Source organism: Chroicocephalus ridibundus, chromosome 4, assembly GCF_963924245.1.
Source record: "Chroicocephalus ridibundus chromosome 4, bChrRid1.1, whole genome shotgun sequence".
Lineage (NCBI taxonomy): Eukaryota > Metazoa > Chordata > Aves > Charadriiformes > Laridae > Chroicocephalus > Chroicocephalus ridibundus.
In genome coordinates this window covers 31,893,188-31,919,428 of record NC_086287.1, presented here as the reverse complement: position 1 = coordinate 31,919,428, position 26,241 = coordinate 31,893,188, and the positions used below count along the sequence as shown (strand labels likewise).

General features: G+C 43.0%; 1 protein-coding gene across 2 annotated transcripts; it reads right to left on the bottom strand.

Annotated features, from left to right (window-relative positions):
* Positions 1 to 18,468: 18,468 nt before the first annotated feature.
* On the bottom strand, positions 18,469 to 24,275 carry CFL2 (cofilin 2). Of its 2 annotated transcripts, none has more exons than XM_063332913.1 (4): positions 24,128 to 24,275; positions 22,385 to 22,692; positions 22,209 to 22,285; positions 18,469 to 22,117 (listed from the first exon to the last, which is right to left on the bottom strand). In XM_063332913.1, the coding sequence occupies exons 1-4, from the start codon at positions 24,128 to 24,130 to the stop codon at positions 22,005 to 22,007; spliced, it is 501 nt and encodes a 166-aa protein (XP_063188983.1). In that variant the 5' UTR covers positions 24,131 to 24,275; the 3' UTR covers positions 18,469 to 22,004. The 2 variants fall into 2 exon arrangements, with proteins under 2 accessions (XP_063188983.1, XP_063188984.1); XM_063332914.1 differs by lacking the exon at positions 24,128 to 24,275 and adding an exon at positions 22,810 to 22,963.
* Between the last annotated feature and the right edge of the window lie 1,966 nt (positions 24,276 to 26,241).

Below are 26,241 nucleotides of genomic sequence, written 5' to 3'. Positions count from 1 at the left end.
AAAGTCTTGGGGCTCTCAAATTACATCTTGAGAAATTATTCCCTTTACCAACAATATCTCACTTTTGCTCCAGGACACACTCTGACTCACTCAGCTACTTATTTTTTGTCTCATTTTTTGTCTCATTTTTCCTCCCTATTTTCCTCATTTTTTCTTGTCTCTCTGTGCGCAATTTTGTCTCATATTTAGCTGCTAAACTCTTGAGGCAAGCTTCATCACTATTGTGAGATTACAGAGCAAGAAGTAGAAAGAGAGACCGATTCTGCACCAATTAGGGGAAAACTGCTGCACTCTTGCAACACACAGCCCTTCACATTTTTTTTTAAAAACATTCCCCTGCAAAGACTCGTCAGTAGATGGTGCTATATACACATCTTTAGGAATGCTTTTTGGCCGAGGTTTACCCAACCAATAACGTTTCCTTTGTGTTTGAGTGTGATACCCCCGGAAACCTAGAAGCCACACAATTTAAGAAATATTTGGCTTTTAGCAGGGAATCACTGCAGAGATCTAAAGGCTTTCCACTCCTTGACATCATGTCGTAGAGTACTAATCGTGGAGCAATTCGATGAATGCAAGGGTTTCATGCGTGCAGGTGCTGTAGTTCTGCTATTTCATTAGCTGTTATGTATTTAAAAAAAGTATGAGGAACTATTCTTCATGCGCTTTTCTCTTTTGAGAAGTCCCTGGACTTCCCTCTCCAAACCTAATTACTCTCAGTTTCCTTGAAACAACGTCATGTGTCCTTCACGTGGAGTTGAAATGCAACATCTTGCAGACAAACGGTGGTCATCAGGACCAGCTTTCCTGGGTCTCAGTGCCAGATTGATTCCTGCTGTCGTTTCATCTTTGAAATGAAAGTATTTTGTTCCCTTACGTACTTCATTTAAATTTTCTCTGCTGCTGCTAACTGAAACTGTATTAAGGAACCATATCATTAAAGCTGTATTGCAAGACTTTTTTGTGGTAGAGCAGAAAATTACATTTTAAAAAGATGAATCAATATTTACCTTTTATTTCTGTGGAAAACTAGAGCTTTTAAGTGTAGTGCTTTCAGAAGATTAAGGCTGAAGGAGAAAAAGACTTCAAAATCTTATTATAAAACCAGTCTAAAAAGCTCAGTTTAGCAATAGAGGCTTTTTACCTGTTAGGGAGATAGATCACTTTACAGCAAAAAATGGCTATGAAACTGATCATATTCCTTTAGAAACATAAAGAGAATATGAGCTGTAGGTTTAAAAGAACAGAGAGGGGGAAAAAAGTATAAAGTTCTAGAGAAGAAAGCAAAATCTAGCTTAGTACAGTATGTGCCTAGCGACTTCTAGCCACTCTGAAGAACAATAATTTCCATCAGAAAAAAAATAAATCGGTTTCTCAGTGTGGAATAGACTTCTGTGAATTCCAAAGCATAATGGGGCCATATGCAAATAATAAGGATGTGTGGGTTTCTATTCAGACTGCAGGGACCCTGAAAAGGCTCGCTCTGCAGTTTTAAAAATCCTGGCCTCCTTGTGCCAGATGCTGACTATACGTATGTATATACATTGTAATGCAATTCAGCACGCTTCTTCCCTAGGAAAGAATCAGATTCTTTTTTTTTCTTTTTGCCTTTTTAAAATTCATTTATGTGGCATTATAGACACATTCTGTCTTTGTCTGCCATGAATGACTTAATGCATGTATACAGCTACACCGATGCAGAAAGCTGAACTATCTAAAGGCTTATTTTTCAGCAATACCATGAATTAAGGCCAAGAAGCTGTAAGGTGAAGACTATATTACCCAGTAAACAGAGGTAAAAATCACTTATTCTGAGCTCTGAACCTTTTGAAGGTTTTTGTCTTCTTTGGATTGCATAGTTATTAACCTAATCATCATATTTCTGTAACAGATTGTAGACAATCATTGCTCAACACAAATACTTTATTGCACATGGGTGCACAAGGAGACTGCATCTTCTGTAGCTCCTATAGGATTGTCTAGGAAAGAGCCTATAAAGAAGCTGTCTCCTTCCCTGGAACACAGGGATGCATAGAAATGTTTATAAATAAAATCACAGACTGATCAGCCTTTCATCTGCCTACTCTGTATTTAAAGCCATTGAACTCATCTCTTTTCCTAAACTCCAGTCCCTTGTCCTTTATAAACCGTGTGAAATATGGAGCACTTCAGAGAATATTCCGAGAGAATCCTTTTTTATCACTCTTCCCAATCCTTAATATGTCTTTCTTTAAGAGAAAGCCAGAATTTCTGGCATCAACTTTGCTCCAATCTAAAGGTTTTACTCGCACCAAGTACTAGCACAAAATTCTTTAAATTATTGTAAGAGAATTTATTATTATAACAGAAACAGAAAAACCTTTTTTGTTGACATCACAGCTGAAACCAGGGAGATACTTTTCCCACATTGCTTCTCAGGTTTTTAATTTTAGAGCTGCCTGGTTTAAGCCCTGGGTTGTGGAGGGCAATAGGAGTGCTTTGGGATACCAGCCTCACAGTAGAGTCTTAACTTTATCAATCAGGAACTGCAATGGTAGGAGCACTATGGGAGACTTCTCCGAAGCAGTTTTATTACTCTTTTCACATCAGATTTGACGAGTCTGAGGTAGAAATACCAGAAGGTTTTTACAGTAGTGCTTTCATCAGGTCACTGATGATTCTCGTCGGGGCTAGGGAATATTAAAATAGATTCAGAAAAAACCCTCAGTATAAATAAGGCCTTGTTGATGAAAGTGTGACCGAGAAGGATAAAAAGCAGATTTGCTAACACTGACCTCATACACGTCATTCCCCAAAGGCCAGCTCTGCCCCAGCAGGGCAGCACCAGGCGGGGCAGACAAAGCCGCTCTTGTCATGTCTCGCTGCTGGCACAATAACGGGTATCAGGAAGGACTGCACAATGCTGCTTATTTTGCCAGAACAGACTGAATGACACTTTCTGCCTAATTCAGTAGATACCTATTGTTGGGGACTACTAGTCATTATTCTTTCTCTTTTGCTCCCTATTATCTTATTTCCTTTTCGCCTAATACTTTTTTGTTTCCTTTTCAATTATTTTTCCCTCTTTTTTAATATTTAGCATTTTTTTCTTCCTAATCCCTCATTCTCCTTTCAGCCTGTCTCTTCCTTTCTTTTCTTTGTTAGTGCACTCTGTTCCCTGCTCCATTTTCCTTTGGTCTTGCCTGAGGCCAACTGTCTGTTCTCTCCAGCTCATGACACCTCTCCCCTCACTCCTGCGCCTTCATGTCCTCTCTGTAATCAGTCCCAGCTCATTCCAATTTTCTCTCTCTTCTTACTCTTAATCTTACATTCAATCTTCAGTGCTCCTCGCTGTCTTCTTGCTCACTTGAATTTCACTGTTGCCCTCTTCCACGTCTGGCAGACAGACACACACTCTCTTCTGAGTTCTCCCCTAAAAACCTGAGATGTCTCCTAGCACGTCCTATGAATGCCAGTAGTACGAAAGCATCACTTGCAGCAGGAGAGAATTGAGACAATGTGATGACCACTAACCTGGTCTGCTTGAGGCAACGCTCACAAGCTTGCCAAACAGTAACCAGGTGTCCTTTGTCTTCCTACACATATTGGGTGAGCCTTACCTGACCAGCATGCTGAAGACTTTCTGACCAAAGGGGTCTCATTCAAAATGATCCAAGATAAGCCAAGAAAAAAAACCAAAAAAACAAACATGTTATTTCTGATATACATTTGTCAGAGAAAAGGCTCAGTTTGATAGATGCCATCAGCCAGCATTAAAACAACAATCAGCTGAGGCATTATTTAGTGGCCAGGGGCAGCTCTTCAAACATGATGATGTCTGACTCAAAACCAAAGCTGCTTCCATCCCCAGGTGAATCTGTTGTGACACTCAAATTACAGCAGAGCTGCATGGGAGCTGCCGCCCTAAGAGACATCCTATGTTTCATTCACTGTCTCAACGCCTGCTTGTCCCCCCAAAAAATAGAATAAAAATTCTATGCTGCATCCAAGTGTGTTGCTATCTGTATAGTATCTTCAGAGACAGAGGCTTTAGGACTGACTTGAGGGGTAGTCTGAAAAGAAAAATAAATCGGGCCACACAGACATTGGCTGGCCAAACATATCACCGTCTAGGTTCTCTTTTCCTGACTTAACGGCTATGGAGATGCAGATGCTTGTTAATTTTAAATCGCGTTGTATAGCCAGCTCCAATAAGAGGCATGGGCTAAGATGCAGCTGCACAGAGCATTCACTGTTAGGCTTCACTGCAGTTTTACTTCCGGCTGTCTGCTTTTGAGTTAACATCTCCTGAGACAGTTCGCCGTGACTGATGGTGCTCACGCTGCAAAACAGCCAAGATGTGCAGGGCGATCATAATAGCTGCGCTGAATAACAGATTCCCACAGTGTGACCGCCAGCACTTGAGTTGCAGCCCATGCTCCCGGACAGGCCAGCTCTGTCTGGTTCATCACACCGGCTCTCTGGGCTGGAGATGCTGAACGTGAAACAACCATAAAGCGCAGTCTGGATTAAGCCCATCAAAGGCCATGCTGCTGCAGGAGGCGAAGTCACGCCTGCCCCTGTGTCCCTACTCCTTTTGCTGTCCCAGCCCAATTTACCTGTGTTTCTTGCAGGATCATTTTTCAGCCGGATCACTTGAGCCAGCCTGATGGGAACATAGGGAGAATATAAAGGGTAGCCCCACTTTTCAGCAGCAGTGCAGTTTTAGATTGGCTTAAGCCAATCAGGAAACCTCTTGAGGCATTACTAATGGATTATTTCAAATCGCACTTCAGCGAAGATGAGCCCACAGGTGCATTACAATAAAGCCCCCTGCTGTGAAAACCCAGGGGGCACACCGGGAAAAATTCATGTGACTCCTGCTATGGTGTTTTAGAATAGTGCGGTGTTTTTCACTGAAGGACAGGACGTGCCATGGGGCAAATGCACCGAGCCTGTCTCAGCGCAGATTCAGCTGGGAGAGCTCGCGTCACCGTGGAGGTCTGCACAAAGCATGCCTGGCTACAGATAACAAAAGCCCTTGTCCATCAGCCTCTAGCCAGCACTTTATGATCTTGACCAGGCCAGGCTATAATCTGGAATGAAGGCTAATGGAACAGCATTTGGATCTCCATTAACACTTTATTGAGTTGCAATAGTCCCGCGGTCACGGCAAAGATAATATGATACTATGGGAGGTTATATCTTTGTAGGCAGAAATTAGAACTGTAATTCTGTATTTGAAAGCAAACAAGCCTTGTGTTGCAATGTGGGGAACTAAAGCGTTCGGTATTTGAGATACTGATCTGTATTGCATGGGGTGAGAAAGAGAGCTATTTGTAATGCTCGTGAGCAGGTCCAGGATCAGGTCTTCAGAGGAGAACTGAGCACTGTTAAGGGTCCTTTTTGTCCCAGCTGGTCAGTGTATGGTGGAGGGGAGAAAGGCAAGTATTGGTGCTTTGACTTTTTTTTTTCTTTTTCCCCATTCATGCCTTTTGACTTACAGATTTTTGCATCTGGGTGGTTGGATCTGATGGTGAGCAGGTGAACCCACCTCACTGAGAATTTGATATGTGGCCAAAGGGAATGCTGGGCTACATGGGTGGCTCTGCGAATGGCAGCTGAGCAATGGGAACCAGCCTAGCAAACACTTCTGGTCCTCCTGCTGGGATCAAGCTCTCTCCTTCCCAAGGTACAAAACCAGATCCAGAACGTTACTTTGGGTTTGGGAAGGTCAGCTGTGTTATCGTAACTGCTGTGTTCAGATCTGTCCAGGATTATCACAGCAACTGTGACATATAGGGCCAAATCCTGCTGATGCATGGAATAACACCAGCACCAAAAATTCTTCTGTCAGGACAGTGTTTGACTCCATGCAAAAGGCAGAGGGTTTAGCGTCCTCTTCGTTGCTGATGAGTTCCCAGGCCTCCCTGTTAGGTCCCTGCCCCTGTGGTAGACACTGTACAGGTTCACAGAGCAGTACATCCCAGGAGCGGAGCTGTGCCTCAGGACTGGTGAGGCACCCTCATCCAGGCCAGGAAAAAAAGGAACTAATTCAGATCCTCCTCTGGAGTGGGTTTAGTGCACTTTGCGCACTAGGGCTGTTAAAGACAGCTTTGGCACTGAAAGTATAAGGCCCTGCAGAACGGAGCTACAAAAGAAACAAAACCCCTTAATAATCTTTATTTTTGAGAATTATTTCAGGGAGATTACCCACATGAGCAGGATAGTCAGGAATGCACCTCCTTCCTCTCAGCTCTTCTGCTAGTGCAAATCAATGTTTTTTCCATTAAAGTCAATGGAGCTTTGCTGATTACATGAAGTCAGGATCATTATGTACAATTTATTGGCTCTAGTCATTTGATAATACTCTACAATGGGAAATCTTTTACCTCTGCTTCTTTTATAAAACACAAAGGACCCATACAGTTTCAGATCATTATATTTTGCTCCAGTCCCACCTTCTCAGAAAAATTCCTTTTGTTATTTCTCACTTGAGGGGGCAGCTATGACTAAGTGGCTGAACAAAACCTTCAGATTTACCAAACCTGCAATGCAGCTCATTTCCCACCATTTAAGGCAATGCTATTCTTGGAATTCGCACTTTGAAATCTCCCCACCCAGAGGATCAGTGCCTTAGGACAAAGGTAGGCACCAGCATAAAGCCCAATTGCAAATGCACCAAATGAAAGTTTTGGGTTAAATTTTGCCTTTCACATCTCATAGAAAAAGAGGGTTTTTGCTGTATTTCTTATTTTACAGCTCCATATAATCACCGAGCTGTAGCACTGGAGACTGATGAGTTCCAGAATATGTCCTGGCAATGGATTTCCCCTCCAGTCTGGGCTGAACTTTTTTATCTCTGGACCTCATGTAATCCTGTCTCCCAGTCATAGAGTCGCAAAATCAGCTCTGAGCCACCAAAAGCTAAGACTTCTGCTTAATCATGACTACTTTATGTTAGAACATACATTTATTTCTGCTCTGTAAAACACCCCAGTGCTCTGTAGTGGTACAATACTGTATCAAATCCTGCAAGCACAACAGAATTGAGTTACACCGAGTCGGTACCTGTGGGACGAGCTTATGGGAAATGACGGCAAAAAGTGTCACGTTGGTGATTCCTGCGGTGGTGCTCTTCCCTCTGCAATGCTTCTGAACCAATGCCCCAAAGTACAGGGAGCTCTGACTTCCACATGAATCATAAGATGTTTTGGCTGCTGGAGATGTGATTGTGTGTGACATGCATAATCTTTATGATGAGCTAAAGCAAATACCTAGAGCAAGTAAGGTTCAATAAGGCTCTGCATTAAATCTACACATTTTCAGCTCAAGTCCCCACCTAGGATTCTAGCAATTCTTCTACCTCCCTCCTCTTTGGGCCCTGGAGTTCACATCTGGTTCTGAATCTAAAACACATCAACGCTAACATTTATTTTAAGGGTGTGCAATGTCACAGCTGAGTCTGAAGTGCTACCAGCAATTAATTCATATCGGGCAACCAGGCTTTCATGTGGGGCTCTGTGGTAAGGTGACAGCATGCCCCATAGTTGAAAGTTGGCTAAATGATGCTTGTAGAACTTGTGAATGCCACCCACAATAAAGTTTATAGCTGTTTCATTGTTTTCATATTTCCCCTCTTTTGAACATTTCTGAGACACTGTTTTATAATTACTGATAGAATATTAGAAAATCATGTAATAAGTTCTCATTCTCAGCATTTTTATTTTGAATGATGTACCAAATATTTGAGGCATAATTTATTAACAATAAAGTGAGATACCAATCTCTTAATATTATTTTTTAGATATATTCAAAAAAGGGAATGAGTGACCTAGGGAGCTGCCAAAGCATGTATGTCTGAGCTGAATAATGATCAGGATTTTATGACACATTTGGAAGGGAAACGTAATAAAAGATAAAGAAGGATATGGAAGCATGATAAAAATACCCATTTATCATTGATAAATTATTCTAGACTTGTTTGATATATTTATTTGATAAAATGATTGCGTATTCTTTACAGAGATGGACACTAGACCTGACGTTGCTGAACTTCCTGCGTATATTCTGTATAACATTAATTAAGATGAAAATCGAGACTAACATATGAACTGTAAAACATATAAGAAACTGACTGAAGAGGAGCCTTCCGTCAGGAGAAAGGGGAATTATTAATTGAGTTTCCTAGATTCAGTCTGGAAACAATCTTATTTAACCTTCTCACTAATGACCTCGGCACAAAAAATAGGAGGTAAATGAGCTATTGAAATCTGCTGACAACACAAAACTGGAAGGTACTACTGGTACAGAAGAGGGCTGGAGTATCACGCAGGAAAACCTTCCTGACCTTGAGGATTGCAGTAATAGAAACAGGATGGAATTTCATAGTGAATAATGCGTTGATGATCTTAGGGGCCAAAAGAAATTTCTATAAGCATGAGGAGGAGAAAGAAGTAGATGTATCAGTCACATGATATATATCAGACTTTAATGGAAGAAGGCATAGGATCCTACAATGCAGAGAAAGGAATGCATTAATATCTTCATAACATGTAGTGATAAAGCATGGTCAAACGTGTTCAGGAAAGAGATTCAAACTCAACCAGGTACCAAGAAGTGCTGCTAGGACAATTAAGGACATGAAGAAGTCTATCTTACCGGAAATATCTTTGTGTGAACAAATGAAATAAGAGAATATAATATCAGGGGGTACAAAAATGGAAAGGGAAGGCTATTCAAAGTAAAGAACAGTGTAGGTACAAAATAAAATGCCCAAGAATATATATTTAGTCTGAAATTAAAATAAGGCTTCAAAATGTCAAAGCAGGATTCTGGAACACCATCTCCATAATAGCAGAAAGACAAAAATTCACTAATTTTAAGGTGAACTTGCTAAATTTGAAAAAAAAAAAAAGTGGGTGGGAAGGGTGCTATATGGCTTGATAGCTGGCAGTAGCAGCTGATTAGAATGAAAGCCCCATTGGGTGGCATCAGGTTCTCCTTTCCTGTCAGCCGATTTGTCATAGAAAAATGATGTGCAAACTTTGACGTGTGCAGCATGGAGTCCTGACCTGTACCATCTCTGCTTACAGCGGGTTTGGAGCTCTGAGATCAGACTTGGAGATATTTCAGGTGCTGTGGTACATCATATGGCCAGAATACGGATAGGGAAAGTTTGTGTTCCTTTGGCTGTGGTGGCCCGATGCTTCAGCAATGCACAAGACCAAACAATTCCTTCACGGGAAGAACTGAACAAAACAGCTTTGGTCCTTTCAGTAAGTCCAAGCCCTGTGCAAGCCCTGGCAACACCAGTAGTGCTGTTATTTGCAGCAGTAACTGATTTTTATAGAAGCAGCTTACAGGGACGCCTCTCTCACTTCCCAGACTGTGAGTGTGTGGAAGTATTTCTTGGCATCTCATCATTGGAGCTTAGACTGAGAAAAACGCATTCACCTCTGATCAAAGACAGTGACTGAGAGTTGATTTCTGGAGGAAGTAAATTAAACACGCAGTGATGTTACACCATAAAAATAAATAAAGAATTCTTCTGGCAGCTGAATCTGATTCTTCAAAAAAAATCACCAGGCTTATTAAAAAGAAGTACTAAACAGACAAAAATAACATGAGTAAGGCGTGTGTTAGACATGGAGATGTTCATGTTATAATCTCGAAGGGCTGAATCTACGGAGTGCGAAGTGGAGTAGATGTGATGACACATCATCACCAGGATGATACAGACATCACCACCTCTGATTTCTAGATGTCTGCTCCCTAATCACTAACTAGCCGCTTTTTCATACAAAACATTTGTGCAGTTCTGGAGGCAGAAATGAGGCAAACAAGACCCTAACCAGTAGCCAGTGTCCTTCAAGATGTAAAGTTCTGCTGCATTCAATGTAAGGGTGACGGTGTGTCAAAGCACTTGAGAGGGTGACGTTTGTACCTGGGTGGCATCAAAGGATGATGAGTCTCAGCCATCAGGCCAGGCTGACACACGGAAATACCAGTGAAGCCCCTTAACTTGCACTCCAGAGACTGGAGTCCACAGATCTAGTCAGGGTGCTAACATGTGAATTAGAACCACATCTAGTTGACAGAGAGGTGAATTCAGACCTCTTCCAGAATGGGTGGATTATAAAATAACAACTTATTTAAAACAACCTTTTGATTAAGAGAATCGAATCATGGCTGCATTTCTTGTATATATTGGGACCCATTACATTTCAGTCTGGACTATTATCTTTGCTGTCTAAAGCTACAGATCCATGATGCACGCTTTGAAATATGTATAATGCTGGTAAAATATTGGTCTTCATCTACTGTATACCCAGAGCACTTCCCTGCTGCCACTGCATCTCTCCAGGCTGTTCCAATGATTCCAGACACTAAAGAACTTGTAATAAGCATTTCCGACTTCAATTGATTTTAATGGAGCTGCTTCTGATTATGCCTGGATTACATCAATCCTGACAAAAAACCCCAAACTTCATATATCCTTAGCACATGTGTGCACCGGTTAAATTCCAAATACATATCAGGTGAGCCATTTTGCCTGTTGCTCTTGTTTTCTGACTAGTCTGTAGTAAACTCATCATTTACTTCTCCACTCGAAGCACCACTAGATACAATTCACCTGGAATGCTAACAGCTGAAGCTGGATGAGCAAATTTTGTCTCCCTAGGAACTAAATGAACAAAGCAAAACTCAAAGTCTCTAGAAGTGCTGGATAGTCAAAGCTCTGCGATGTGCTGTACATGGAGCAAGCATGCTTGCCTACACCCTCAGGAATACTATGGCATGGCAGGACTCCCAGTCTCTGAAACGCTTGCAGTCAGCACTTCAGAATCTGAGGAATTTAGTTAATTCATATCACTGATCTTCATGGGGGAAGGGTGGCCAAAATACTATTAAAAGGAGAGGAAGCAAGAGCTGGAGTCAGGCATGCACATGCCTGATGTAGCGCAACTTCAAGTTTCATCTTAAGTTAAACATTAAAATGCCTTTACATGTCTTGTGCAGCGTTACCAGTTACTGAGATTTGATGAACTGATTTTCACCACTGCCGTATAGATGTACAGGAGTCAGAGTAACAAAGAATATGCAGTTTAGAGTATGTACGTGACAAGAAGTTGAGATGCAAGCAATCATCGGGCTTTACAGATTTTTTTTTCCCTGAGATTTGCCAGCAGAGACGTAGAATCATAGAACCATCTAGGTTGGAAGGGACCTTTAAGATCATCGAGTCCTACCATTAACCTAACACTGCCAAGTCCACCACTAAACCATGTCCCTGAGCGCCACGTCTACCCGTCTTTTAAATGCCTCCAGGGATGGCGATTCCACCACTTCCTGAGGCAGCCTGTTCCAATGCATAATAACCCTTTCGGTGAAGAAATTTTTCCTAATATCCATCCTAAACCTTCCCTGGCACAACTCGAGGCCACTTCCTCTTGTGCTATGTATAATCATGTCAGAATTATTTCACAGGCCAGAACATCTGATGCTTCTCATCTATCTTAAATATACTGTGAATGTACATATCTGCTGTTTAATTTACGGACAGAGAATGTCTAATTCTTCCTAGAAGAGCTGGACTTACTCAGATGTACAAAATGTACATATGTAATACAATAGCCTGGCGTCGCCTGGAAATGCATGGAGCAACACGCAGGAGCACAGTGGCTGTCATGAACACAAAGTAAGTTTGACTCCTCCAGAGACAGCCTGCATACCACACACGCTGAGTTACCAAGGCTGAGGCAGTTCCCAGAAACATCTGAAACATTTCAGGCATCGTGTCTTCCTAAACAAGCAAAAAAAATAGCCTTTCCAAAATAAGGGAGAAGTGCAGGTTCCTAAATTCACTGGCTGGTGAGGCAGGGTTAAGCACCAGTAGAAAAGAGGGGGAACATCCAGCCCGGCTTCTGCAGGAATCCCCCTCTCATCCCACACGTGTCATTAGACTTGCCTTCGCTATGTTGTCGAACAGCACCCTCAGATGGTCCTACTTCATATATCTCTTCATCACAGACTTCTTTTTCTTCTCTTTTTGAGATCAGGAAAAGAAAAGAAATCTTCACGGCAGTGCCGTCGGCTTCTGGTGCTCGTGACTGCAGAGAAAAGCTTGAGGAGATGAATTACGCATAATGCCAAGGTTTCAGAACAGGGCGAAGATTAAAACTCTTAAAGGTTATTATATTAATATAAATTCTGATTATACAAAAGGTTACTTCATGCCTTTTTTTATTTTCAGAACATATAAGTAGGTAACATGGACTGTAATCCTTGTGGCAGTTTTCTATACATTCTATATTCTATACATTCTATATACAGAGATTTTCTTGATTTGACTATTAAGTCTTAATCAATGAGCCACGCAATTAACTTTCAGGTTTCTATGTTGGTACACAGTTTATTTCACACTATTTCTACAGCTTCAGTTTTCAATATGACATAAATTCATGCATCCGTAGCATCTCCCCACACTGTAAGTACTTATCACTTTTGTGAAAGTTAATAGCTGAAACCAGATGCTTTAATGATTGCAAAAAAAAGGACAGTTGAGGCTTCTGGCACTGAGGAAAGCATAAAATAACCCAATATGGCAATTCCCCATCTAAATGGTGGAGTCTGGATTTCTGAGTAAAACTCTAGGAGCGGAATGGAACCGTTCAAACATCTCGAGAGATCATTTCAAACTCTGCCGCTTTGGGAAACTGTAGCCAAGTTTACTCTGAACAATTTCTTCATAAGTATAAGGCTAAATATTTTTAACAAGAGAAAACGGTAAAGGGATCAAAAGTGATTTGGGTGGTTTTTTTTTTCTTCTTCTTTGCTCTATGTTTCTGATAAAGACTAAAGCACATTGCTAATATGAGGGAACAGGAGCAGAGGAGAATCGGAGCTGGCAGGGAGCGGAAAGGATGGTGATGAGAGGAGGTGAGAGCGAGGGAAGGGAGGTAAAGGGGGAGGACTGGAGGAAGCAGGTGAGCAATTCCTGCATGTAGGCCAGAGCGGGGGGAAATGCTTTGGAGGAGAACGGACACGGAAAGCAAGCCAAAGGGAGGGGAAAGGCTCAATTTTGCCATTTTCCTCTTTAAGGAAACAAAGACACAGCGGGAAACTTACACCTGTTTAAAGGTAACAAAATGATACTGTCTATGAAAATGACAAATTCTGATCTGAGAATATTTTTTATTCCTTTTGCATATGGCATGACGTGTAACTTCACTACGATTAGATGCATTTAACATCACAGATAACAGATACTATGTCACCACAACAGCCTGTGTATGCACTCTTTCACGCTGTGCCCAACAGGTGGAAAAGCAAGCCTGACTGATAACGTTATAGCAATCCCCGAAATAGATGAGGTGAACCGGTTGCTTCTATAACCTTCACTTCAATTTTCAGCCCTAGGTGAACTGGTTGCTTCTATAACCTTCACTGTAATTTTCAGCCCCTTTAAAGAGGTTAAAGAACTGCATTTCCACTAATTATGAATCATCTTTTAAAAAAACATAACGTGTGACAACATCAAAGCAGTCATCACAGGTATAAATATTCCATTCTATATTTATCTGGAGAACTCCAAGTTTATAACAATGGAAAATTATCTCAGACTAATATCATAAAGTAGCTAGAATATTCATCTCTTTCAAAGGCTGATGAGATGGTCCATGATTATTTCAGGATTAAGCACTGCAATAATAATCCCATTCCCACTGAGTGCTCCTAAATACTCTCAGCAAACCCATTCGTCTCTTTTCCTTAACTGTGATCCCATCCCTGTAGAAAGAAATAGCTCCATAAAACTGGGTCAAGCAAACAGTTTATTCTTTCCTACAATAACTGTATATTTTATATACATAATGCCTCCGTCCCTTAATAACAATCTAATCCGGTCCATATTAGACTGAAACATGATGCAGTGTGGGGAAAGTGAGAATACCAAAACCAAGTAACTAACGAAACAGAGAGAAAAGATCTGCATGGGCAACTTGCAGCATGGAAAACTTTTTAGCAGAGAAAAATATAAGCTTTAAAAAGTTACTATTTTTTCCCCCAAATATGCCCTTTGGTACTTAAACGGTTTTATCTCATAGCTCAAAAACATGTGCATGTTCATATTAATACTGTAAAACGTGACTTGCAAAAATCCTGTCTTCTTGTCCGTTAACCACTGAATGTGATCCAAACACTATTTTAAGAAGAAACTGAGAGGATCTGTGTTTGCACACAACGTAAGATGCTGATGCAAAGAGAAATAACTCTTCTCATCTTCCCACAGTTTGCTATTACAGCGGAAAGACTGGTTATTAACACCTTTTCCAAAAAAAAAGAAAAAAAAGTGGTAAAAGCAGGAAATTCCAGGTTCCTTAAATATCTAGACAAATAATATTTAAAGCACAAACATGAAAGTATATTATTCCATTTCCTGGATAGTAATTAGTAAATCTTTGGAAAAATCTTATTCTCCCAGTTTTCCAAAGAAAACAGCTGTTACATTAAAGTAAGAGTCTGAATTACTATGGGCATTAAATGTATTTTCATGTGTCATTATTACTTTGTGCACAGGAGAACTGCAGACAAACACAGGGGCACGTGCTTCTTGAATCTGGCGTGCACAAAGCTATTCTTGGAAACATCTCAACTTTGTCTTTCACTATTCGCAGCAGCAGCAGCAGAAGTCCTGGTGTTCTTGAAGATGTCTAGAGCTATCGGTCACCCTGACTTCTGAAGAGGAGGGTAGAGCAACAATCTCAGCTTCCCGAAGAAGAAAGTCTAGAGCAGACGTAGCCTCGGGATGTTAGAGAGGTGTTGAAGGGACAGAGATGGAGCGACAGATACTCAGACTCTCACCACAGCTCTTTTTCTGGGCTCTACCAAAACACGTGCACAACTCAAGTTTGACACGATCACATTTTGTATCTGCTGCGACAGCCCCAACAGCTGAAAATGGTTACGATGCCCACGTCTAATTCCAACGCCGTATTTTGGCCTTATGCTGCACAGCGCTATGGGAAGCGTGGCAGGGGGGGTGGAACTAGATGATCTTTAAGGTCCCTTCCAACCTAAAACATTCTATGACTCAGGTAATCATGACAGAAATAAAATTCATAGCTGAGGTGGTTGACCGTATTACCATAAGAAAAAGCTGTAATTGCAGCCTGCCCATTCCACGCGGAATGCAAAAGGAGGTGAGACGCTTGAGACATTGGCGCCACAGTAACCTCAACGTATCCCAGGGTAGGGAATTTACCCATCCACGCAAGAAAGCAAAGCAAACTGCTCCGATGCAAGCGCTCCAACCCTTCTCCAGCCCCACCATGACAATCTATGGCGGGTGTTCAGTCGGGAGCTCACTGGAACACCACCCGACTTTTACAAGAGTTGTCATCCTCCTTGCAAAACTGAGACCAGGCTATAGAAATTAAATTGATTTAAATTATTACTCGTTTTGACGATGATGACTTTCAAATGTTGTTTATGCTGTGTTACGAGCACTGTATTGGCAATGCTGAACTCCAGGCAGTTAAAATTGTAATGGAGTTGAAGTGACTGAATTAAAATGAGACCGAAGCAACTACCACAATTATCGAAAGATTATCTATCTAAATATAGCTTGTCCAGAAGATATTTGCGGCCATCGCACCTGTCAAAATAAATCTATACAACTGGCTAGAATCAGAGACAGGTGTTTTTGTCAAAACAGGTAAAAGAAAAGATTTTAAAAAGTGGTTATATCACTGTGACCCCGAGAGCTGTTTCACTCGGCCTTACCAGTGAACAAGGCACTCAGCCAGCTTGTAAAGCCTTTACCTGAGAACAAATTAAGGCATCCTTCTCTGTTTCCACAAGTTTTGTGGGCCAGGCTGTTGCACACAAACCCAAATGGGTTCTGAGGTTCTCATCCGAGTAACCCAACAGTCAGAGATGACACGCAGGGACAAACATGTTCAGTGGCCACGTAGGCTAATGCCACGCATTTGTTTCCTATGGGCATTCTACAAGATGCCTTTCTACTTCAGTCACGCAGAATAAATATTGTTTAGGAATTCTGGTTACTTGGAAGGAGAGTTCTGGGAACTGGTTTTGAAGTGTGGATGCAGAGAAATAATGCAGCACTACAAAGGGAATTCACCAACGCAGAAGAATAAAAACCTTCAGGTGACAGATTCTGCATCAGTATAGTCAACAAAGAGCTAAAATTATGCTACTGCTTCGTAAAAGAATTTATGCAGGCAATGAATTCTGTGGACCGGGAAGTGTTTCATCTCTAAGTCATGCTTAAATAACAGGGCTAAGGCTCTAAAATATGACCATAAATTACATTTGTCACTTGCAGTCACCTGATTAAGAACGCCCTCACCCCCAATGCAATAGCTTCATTATTGTATTTGGTATAATCAAAAAAATACGCATTTTTAAGGGGTTGTTCAAATGCAGCTTGGGTGCATGGCCTATATGGTATCGCTAACCAAAAGCCCCATCATAGCACGGCTTCGCGTTTATAGGAGCAAAACGCATTTCACTGATACAGAGCTGTACGTTCACGTTTCATTGCTTAAAAGCACCGAGGCAGTTGACGCTGTGGAATCAGTATGTTCAGGCAGAGCAAAAGATAACATAAGCTCAGTCTTTACAGTTGCAAGCTCGCCCTGAAATTAAAAGGAGACAAACGCTGTGCTGTAACCCTCTTTTCCCCGCTCAGACGCACAGGTCTCTATGAAAACCTGCTTCTTCTAAACCTTCCTCTGCTTCCCCCCACCTTGTTTGCTACACGCACGTTCAATTTTCTGTTGAAACAGCTAAAATGGAAGAAAAGCTTAGCTCTCCCATTAGCCTTAATAGAAGGTCACGGATGAAAGCAGCGCTGCCACAGAGAGGAAGCAGACACAAATAATGCTCTCTAAACCCGTTCTCAAAATCACATCTCTTTTTCTCAAGCCAGTGTATACCCCGCAGCTGTGCTCACCAGAGAGTAACTGATGCTTTTAACTTTCTGCATAATAGAAAAGCTTTTGAGGAGCATAATATTACAGCGTTCATTTTTTCTAAATCAAATCCCTACAATCGCAAACAAGAGAGGGGGGGGAAAATAGATACTAAAAGGTACAAGTGGAGATTGTCCGTAAAGCTTTCCAGAAGATGGTGGGCAGATGGTAGGGATTTGCAGTGACACAGCTGTTTTTAAAAATAAAGAGGTGGAAGAGGAGAAGGCATGATTACAGCTACACACACATTCCTAAGCCTGTTCACACAAGAGCAAAAATTAAGCTAACAGCAGGAAATTGAAGTCGGCATTTTTTTAATCATCCGAATTGACATTTAGAATCCTTTTAAAATAATCAGCAGCACCTTCAAGTTTCTTTTCCAATCATTAGTTTTCTAAGTAACTATGAAGTAAAGCTGACAACAGAAATATTAACCTACAATAAGATATTAAAAAGACAGTGTCAAAATTACTTTCAGTACCTCCAAATAGGACACATTTTTGCTGTAAGCCTTACAATATAAAAAGAAAGTTCTATCGTAGCATCAAACAAACAACATAAATTACGTTACCTGCTTGGATTTCCTGTGAAAGGCTTTCATTTTTCACTTTTGGGGTTTTTGCCCAGATATTATCAGTAGATGGCAGAGATACGCAATACAAGGACCAGTGAGATGTATGGGGGTTATTGTAGATTTAACAGCATGGGGGGGTGAAGCAGGGAAATGCCCAAATTCAATAGGGTATCAAGCACTGGATATGAATATATTAAGAATAGAGCATTTTTTAACTAAGCAGTAATTTGTATAGATGCTTAATTTCACAGAAAACTTTCACTCATTTTTAATGCATAATCTCATATATGTCCCCTACAGCCACAGAGAAAGCTTACGTTAGGTAAACACTAAAAAGATTGTTTTTCTATAGTGTGAAAGCCTGTCTTCCCCAGAGAATCCAATGAAGCTGTTTCTTGACGGCTTTGTCTACAAAATTAACCCTCTCCCAGCTAAGCTATTCTAGATCCAAGAAATGTTACGTTAACAGGAGAGACACCGCTGATACCAAAAGGATCATCTTTTGACCATTCTTCATGGAGTCACCTTTTCCACACTGCGGCAGCTCACTTTCTTCCAAGTATTAAAAATGACTTGTCAGTGTAAACGTACTTTTTGTGACCTTTTTTTTAAAAAAAACCCAACACCTACTTTTCTGAACATAAGAGTGGGGACCCAACACAAGCAAAAGGTTACCCAGCACCGACCCACTAAAAACTTCTTTATACCCAACTCCAGAGCCACCGCTGCTGGCTTTTGCTACAGCTGGGTATTGAACTGAAGGGGCTGGTGGCGAAAACCATTCCAAAAAAGCAGCCCTTCCACACATTTATACTCCACGATCTCTCCTTTCACACTGTCTGGGCAATCCAAAGACAACAGCAAAGTGATTAGTGTAGGCGCTGCCTAGCACACAAACATACTCGACGTCGGGAAGACATTTAAATTAATTTTATTTATACCAGGTTTTCAAAATCAGAAATATTTCAAAGAAATTCAATACTTATAGACAGGTGCTACATTGATGATCTTTCATCCACCATTAGTGCTGTGTTTTCACTCGACAATCATTAACTCGCCACCACAAACTAAGGGGAACTTACAGAAGTTTATAAAAAATAGGCAGACATGAACATTTGGTTTATACTGGAATTGGCGTAAGAGAGTAAAGCTTATTCTCAAATTGTGGCAATTGCTGTATTCCATCACTCGTTCTGAGGGAATGGTACAGCAGAAAAACTCTTCCACTTAGAGAAACACTTTAGGTTTTAACTGAACACGCTCAAAATGCATTGAATGACCCGACTAGGAGTGATTCTTACACTCAAGTCCATACAAATTTAAGCTTTGCATTTCTAAAATTGCCACAAACATAAACCTCACCTACTCACACTCATCGTGGACCGATTTCCCTTTTCAGAGAAATCAAACCCGTACGTCTACACCTCTTCCAGGATTTACCAAATCAAACATAACGAACTGTTGGTTTCAAGCCTTTTTTTAGAAGAAAAAAAAAAAAAAGCCATTTCTGCGCAAGCTACTCTCATGAAAATTTTATTTAATGTTTCTTTATCAATAAAATAACTGAAGCCAAGATACCCAAAAGTCACGTCTACACGGAGATACACAGAAGATATTCAACTTGAGAGGATTTTCCTCCGCTTCTCGATCACAATGAGGCCCTCACCATTTTGCATAATGACAGAAAACAACAGCTGACAAACCATTTTGGAACAGATGCCAGCTGTCTCTCATTTGTTTTATAATTCAAACATTAACAGTTCTGTAGCACTTTATTGGGTTTTTTTGTTTTGGTTTGGTTTTTTTTTGTTCTGTTTTGTTTTTTTTTAAAAGCAAGCCATCTGAATTGGACCTCGCATCAGTCAGTCAGTCATTTCAAGAACAAACTGAAGGCAGGCTGATCCTTTCGGATCCAAAACTTGTTTTGGTAGGAATCTTACATAAATACAGTTTGTGCTTCAATTTTATATCTACTTGGACTGAGTGAATACACACCTAAGCTAGTTTAAAAAAAAAAAAAAAGAAAAAAAAAGTAACCCTTAATATTCAACTTCAAAGCCACAGACATCTTTCCAGACTGTTTGCAGCAGAGACAAACAATAAATTTAAACACAGTACTGCTTAAAAAAGTTTACTGTTTAAAATGAAATTCAAATGGTTTATTAAAATTTAACTTTTCAGTTTTGGCTTTTTCTAAAGAAACCATTTATACCTTGTGAAAATCAGTTAAAAGATCATTTCGTTATACTGTACTGAACTCAAGTCAAACATAAAGCACAAAGTAGATCTTTACATTAAACTGGGCTTTGCACACAACATGAATAATCAGAGAGACTATTTTGAGGAATAAAAAGATTTTTTTTTTTTTTATCTAGACAACATGCATACCATCAGTTACTTCTCAACTTTAAAAGGTACCTGAAAGGAGAGTTTTGTAGAACAAAACCAAGACTTATTAATACACATAGTAAGTCAGTGGTCATCATGCCTTTTTTGTTAAACTCTAGTAAAGTTTAGTCTACGTAGAACAGCTAACACAATGAGGTGTGCAAGTCAGAGGGACAGCCAGAAGCCTGAAACAAAGTCTTAAAGTTCTACAGGACAAGAGAGCCTAAACACAGTACAACTAGGTTATTTCAACTATTAAGAAGAAAAAAAGAAAAAAAGATTTTGACTATGATCTGCTTCCTTTGTTGAAAAGGGGCTATGGACTGAACGTAAAAGAGCCCGTACGTAAAAGCTCCCCGGTTGTACTCTACCAACTTTTTAAAATAAGGTAATGATAAAGAGCATTCCTGCTAGCAGCATGTACAGCTCGGCTGCGAGTGGCTGCCCAGCAGCGCTCCTTTACACATACCAGGAGAATCATGTCCAGTTTTGCCATTTGTGGATAACGATGACAAGATACAAAAGCATGTGTTTGCCATAAATAGCTCTGGCTAAGGGAGGATTGCTCACACAGAGCAGATCAAATTCTCTATAAGGAGAGCATTATTTGGCTCCCAGCCAAAACATGTCCCCGATGCAAGCCTCGGTAGCGGCACTTTCCAGTTCTATTTACATAGAAGCTCACAAGTAGAACAGTTCATTTAGGCTATTTCTTGTACCAAGCCCATCTTAACTGCAACACTCAAGAAACAAACAAAAAAAAAAAAACCAACCTATTTACCGGATTCATATTTGCGTATCGTGTAACTCTCATTACGCATCATCTTACCGAAAAAAGACGGCGAGCTGTAAGATTTCGTGCAAGGTTTTACTCTGACATGTAGAACTTTAAGAACATTCAGGTGCGAAACACACTGCGTGGCTAATTACTTCGTATTTTGACGTTTCTGACACAAGTGTTTCATGGAACTAATGGTCTCTAGTAGTGGTAGCTTCATTACTTTAACGGTAAACTAGGATCAGGTCCTTTATCGAATGATCGGAACAGAGCCGCAAAGTATTGTAAAGCAGTGCCTAAATGATTAGGAATGAAAAACTTGCATTAAGATGAGATTAATGATTGTTTATCTTTACAATACTTTCCACAGAAGTTAAGTTATTTGAAATATGCTTAAATTAAACATACTTAAAAACTGTATTTTCCAATGAAAACAAGGCAACGCTCTGTAATAAGCCACAAGTTTTATTGCAACGTGGCCAGTTTTTGATCTCAAAAAAACAATGTTCCATTTAAGGCTCTTTTTAATACAGAAATTGCCACCATGACTTGATGTTTTACAAAACTTTAGTGTTTCAAGACTCACATGGTAAACAGATAACTTCTACTCCTGTTCAGTAGTGTACATTCAATGGAAAACAAAAGGCATCGTTAACAGCTACTTCATTTATAAAGATATGCATGTAACAGGAATGAAACTGAGGTACTACAATAATTTGATGACACAGTTACAGCAACTTAATTGGCATTCCTTTGGGGGGGAAGGGCGGGTCAAACATATTACAAAAAAGTGCTTTAAATGCATAGTGTTGTGTGCTGCCATGTCACAAAAATAGGCTTGTCAAGGCAGGTGAGGTGTATGAATGCACAAGAGCCTCATGGAACTGCAATCAAGTGCAACTGTAAGTAATACTGTATAGAGTCTACCATCCGACCAGTGGACAACACTTTCAAGGCATTCAATTAGCTTACCCTTTGCTGTCTGCTAGACTATTCACATTAACTATCACATTCATTGTACATGTTGCAAGGAATGCCTGCAACGTCAGTTTTGGCTAAGAGTATGACGTGAAAGCATTCCTTGGATCCTACATAAAACTACCAGGATTAAACAGTCTAATGGCAATCACTGGTAGACTGCTTAACAATGACATCTCCTTCAGGGGCATTGGGGAAGGGACTTATTTTTTGAGGAGGGAAGGGGACGGGGAGACTAATGCTATTCCAATTGAACGAGCTGCAGAAATGGAAGCTCCTTAGATCCAGATGGCACTTGTCTGTCTTTTTATAAGGGTTTTCCTTCAAGTGAAACTACCACGTTGCCTCCCAATTTCTCTCCAAGTGTTGAACGGTCCTTAATATCATCCAAACCATTTACTTGCCACTCATGTTTAATACCTGGAAGACAGACGGACAACAATGTACTTGTGAGAACCTCAACATCTAAACAGCATTATAATTAACGAGCCAAATATTTTTAGGTCTGTACCTGTAAATTTCTTCTTAATGGCATCTTTAGAGCTTGCGTAGATCATCTTGCTTTTTAAAGGTGCGCTTTCAGGAGCCCTTTAAAGGAAACAAGAAAACCACAACAAAGCAGTTATTCAGTCATCCAGTGTTAACTCCAGAATATTCAATTTAACAGCAAGCTTTGCTTTTACACACCAGAATATAAATACCAGGTCTTCTTTCTTAGATTCCTTTGTCTCGTATGTGGCATCATACAAAGCGTATCGGCAGTCGTTCAAAGGTAGCAACTTCACAAAGGCTGTATAGGGGTCCTCCACAGTATCTCCAATGTCACCAACCAATATCTGCTTTGACTCCTCTACAATTATTTGTTTTTTGTCATCACTTAAGCAGAAAAGAACGGCTTTCTTCCTTTTTTTAATCTCTTCTGGGGTTGAAGATTTCCTTACTTTCATGTCATTAAAAACCTTTATGACTTCATCATTCACTGTTACTCCAGAAGCCTGTAAAATGAGATCAAAGGAATAATTTAAACAGCAAAAATTAGAAAAGATGATAGCCCACAGCGCTACATAAAGAAGTCTCCCTGCCCCCGTAGGAATAAAGATACTATACTCAACCTGAACACACTATGCATTTATTAATCTTTGCAGGACTGGAGCAGAAGACACAGAGGAGGTGTAAATTCCATACTCTCTTGTTGCAGATCTCAGCATCTTCAGCTGTGATTCTGGATAGCAGTTTTATACAACCGGGCACACAACTGTACTACTCAAGCAGTTTTCCATTACCTTATCATGCATTTGGCTTTTTTGGGGGGAGGGGGAAAGCAGGAAAGGGGGTGTGGCGGGGCAGCTGAACACAGGAGAGGAGTTTGTAGTTTTGGGTTGGGAGGGGGAGTGGGGTTTTTTGTGGGTTTGGTTTTTTTTTTTTTTTTAGTGGAATAAACGCTACAGCAGCAGTTCACATCCAACAAAATGAGAGTCATGACAGCGCCGGGTGATGTAAGGCTCCACAAGCAGCAGAGATGTTTTCTGCATTGTGTCAGCTTCAACACCGCGCTTTAAAAACTCCTGAATTCTACTTGGTGCTGCCGCAGGAGTGCGATGTGACTGCCCTTCCTCCAGCCAAAAACACCGGCGACAACCCGCCCAGCTCCCCATCAGCCTCGCAAGCCGTTCAAAACCCGAGCCTCCGACAGCACGAAAACTAGACACTGAGACAGGGCACACGGGGAGCTCAGGCCACAAAAAAAAAATAAAAAAAAATAATGAAAAAAGGGAATAATTTAGCAAACCCCATTGCGAGCGAGGGAGCTACACCCGTCTGCAGCGTCCTGGCTCCAACGCCCTCCCCGGGCTGCCGGGGGCGGGCAGGTGCAGGGCTGGCCGGGAGCCGCCGGCTTTGTCCCCGGGGGAGCCCGCCTGCCCCCTTCCCCGGCTTTGTTCGCGGGGACGCCGTTCGCCTCCGGGGAAGGGGGCTCCCGCCGCCCCGCCTCCCCCAGCCCCGCTCTCCGACACCCGGCGCCGGCGCTCCCGGCCGATCGCGACACCCACTCCCCACCGGCTCCGGGCCGGGGCCCAGGCCCCGGGCGGGCCGCGGCTCCGCCGGGAGCCCCCCATCCCCGGCTGCCCGCCTCTCCGGCCCCCGGCCCGGCACCCGCACGGCCGGGCGATGCCGCAGGGAGCGCTGCACCGCCCGCCCGGCCCCGGCCGCCGGCCCCCGGCCCCCGCCGCGGCCCGCCCCGCCGCCCGCTCCTGCCCCGCGGCCGCTCCCACCGCCCCTTCCCCCCGCACCCGGCTAAAATTAGACTAAAATGGCCGCCGGAGGCCGCGGGGCCGGGCCGCGCCGCGCCAGGCCTGCTCGGCTCAGCCCCGCGCCTCACCGGGCCGCGCTGCCCCCGCCGCCGCCCTCCCCGCTCGGCCGCGCCGCCCTTACCATGGCGCCGGGTCCCGGTGCGGCGGCGGCTGCCTGCGGTGCGGGGCTGGTGCAGGCAGGAGAGCGCTGCGCTGCGCTGGGGGCGAGGCGGGCGGGGACTCGGGCCGGGCGGGGGATGAGCCGCGGCGGCCGGGGAGGGCCGGTCACATGGGCCGCGCCGCCACCACGTGCCGCCGGGCCGCGCCGCGCCGGGCCGCCCCCCGCGGGGCAGGGCCGGGCCGGGCCGGGCCTGAAGGCGGCGGCGACCAGCAACGCTCCCGCCGCCCGGGAGCGGACGCCCGCAGCGGTGCGGCTAGCTGCGCCCGGGCGGCCGGCCTTGGCCTCGCAGCCCCCGCGGCGTCCCCGCCTTGGCCGGCCCCGGGCCTACCCCGGCGGGTGGGTGGGTGGGTGTTGAGGGGGCGGTGGAGCACAAGCAGCCGGGAGTCACAGAATCACGGAGCGGTTTGGGTTGGAAGGGGCCTTAAAGATCATCCAGTTCCAACCCCCCTGCCATGGGCAGGGACACCTCCCGCCAGACCGGGTCACTCAAAGCCCCATTCCGCCTGACCTTGAACACTTCCAGGGATGGGGCATCCACAACTTCCCTGGGCAACCTGTTCCAGTGCCTCACCGCCCTCACAGTAAAGAATTTCTTCCTGACATCTAATCTAAATCTACCCCCCTTCTGGTTGAAAACCATTAGTCGCTCAGGCCGGGGCAGGATGGCGGCACAGCTCCTTCTGGGGCCAGCCATGACCACCCGGAGGGCGGCTGCTCCCTGCCCTGCCCCACACCTCCTGCCCAGCGCTGTTCCCCTTGCCAAGGTGCTTTCTCCTGCTCGAAAGTCACAATTTTGGCATCCATCCCCTGTTCAGGTTTCACGGCCAAGCGCTGTCTGTCTGCACATGAGGTGTTGTGTGGTTACAGGGTACCGTGGCTCCTTGTCGCCCCTTGGAACAGGAGCTGTGCTGCTGCCGTGGCTGCTGGTGGTCTCTGTGGGGAAAGGCCAGGAGACCTGGGGCAGAGACAGCACCATCTGTGATTTTGAACGAGCTGCTCAGACCACAGGGTGGGACACAGCACAACACGGAAGCAGCAGCATTAAGAGATAGGAAGATGACAAACAGGAAAACCAGGAAGGATCAGCCTCTCAGGAGTGTTTCACTTCTCCGTACTGAGCTGGAGGGCGCTTCAGGCACAGGACACCAGTGATGTGGAGTATTTTATCTCTAGGCCATCCAAGTGGACAGGAGGACTGTCAGCACTGTGCGGCGCTCTGCTCCCCAAACCGCTGTCTCCGAAAGCCAAGAGCTCCAAGACAAGCAGGACCTCAACCAGCGGGACCTGCGAGCACCCAGCCTGCGTTGTGGCTGGTCAGCCGTCTCTCCCCAAAACACATGAATTGCTAATAGGACAATGGTGGAAACCAGCAAACTAGTGTTTCTCAGCATGCAAATGCATGTATGTATATATGTACGTACATACATATATATATGTACACACAGACACGTTCATGTTGCATTGCATGAGGGATGTGGGATTTTTTCCCTTTTCTCCCTTACCATATGACACCGTGTTGACCAGATGTTCCCAAAGGACTCCTTTTTTAATTACATCCCACCCTCTCTGTATGCAGAATTCTAGACTGAATTGCATTAATCAATATTCGAAATTTGGCCCATCAGCCTTGAAATCACTAACCTGGAGCTAATCACTAACCTCCTGCTGCTTGCATCCATGCATTCAGGAATCCCCACCACCACTCAGCTGAAAACAGCAACTCTATTAGACTCAACATTTTTTTTCCAGCTGGTGGCCACTTGTTCACCCTTACTGCCTGTTCACTGCCAAGAATGTGGGACCCAGGAAGGAGCACCTTAATTCCTCATTGCTTATTTGCATTTAAAGAGTCAGCCATTACCTAATTCAGTTTTCAAATACAACACGTGCCGCTTTTTGATCAAACAAGCAATGAGTTAGGTGAAGATTTGTTACAGGAATTAATAGGACAAATCCTAAACCAGGTAACTCTGAAGACACATTATGGTTGGCCTAAACCAACATATAAGTCCATGGGAACATCTTGACAGTCCCGTTTCTGGGGATCTGCTGCTCTTGCACAGCTTCATGGACGG

Coding starts and splice junctions, on each gene's coding strand:
- CFL2 (XM_063332913.1), bottom strand. Junction 22,286..22,384: donor GACCTGGTATTTATATTCTG/GTGTGTAAAAGC, acceptor TTTCCTTTAAAG/GGCTCCTGAAAGCGCACCTT. Junction 22,118..22,208: donor CATTAAGAAGAAATTTACAG/GTACAGACCTAA, acceptor TCTGTCTTCCAG/GTATTAAACATGAGTGGCAA.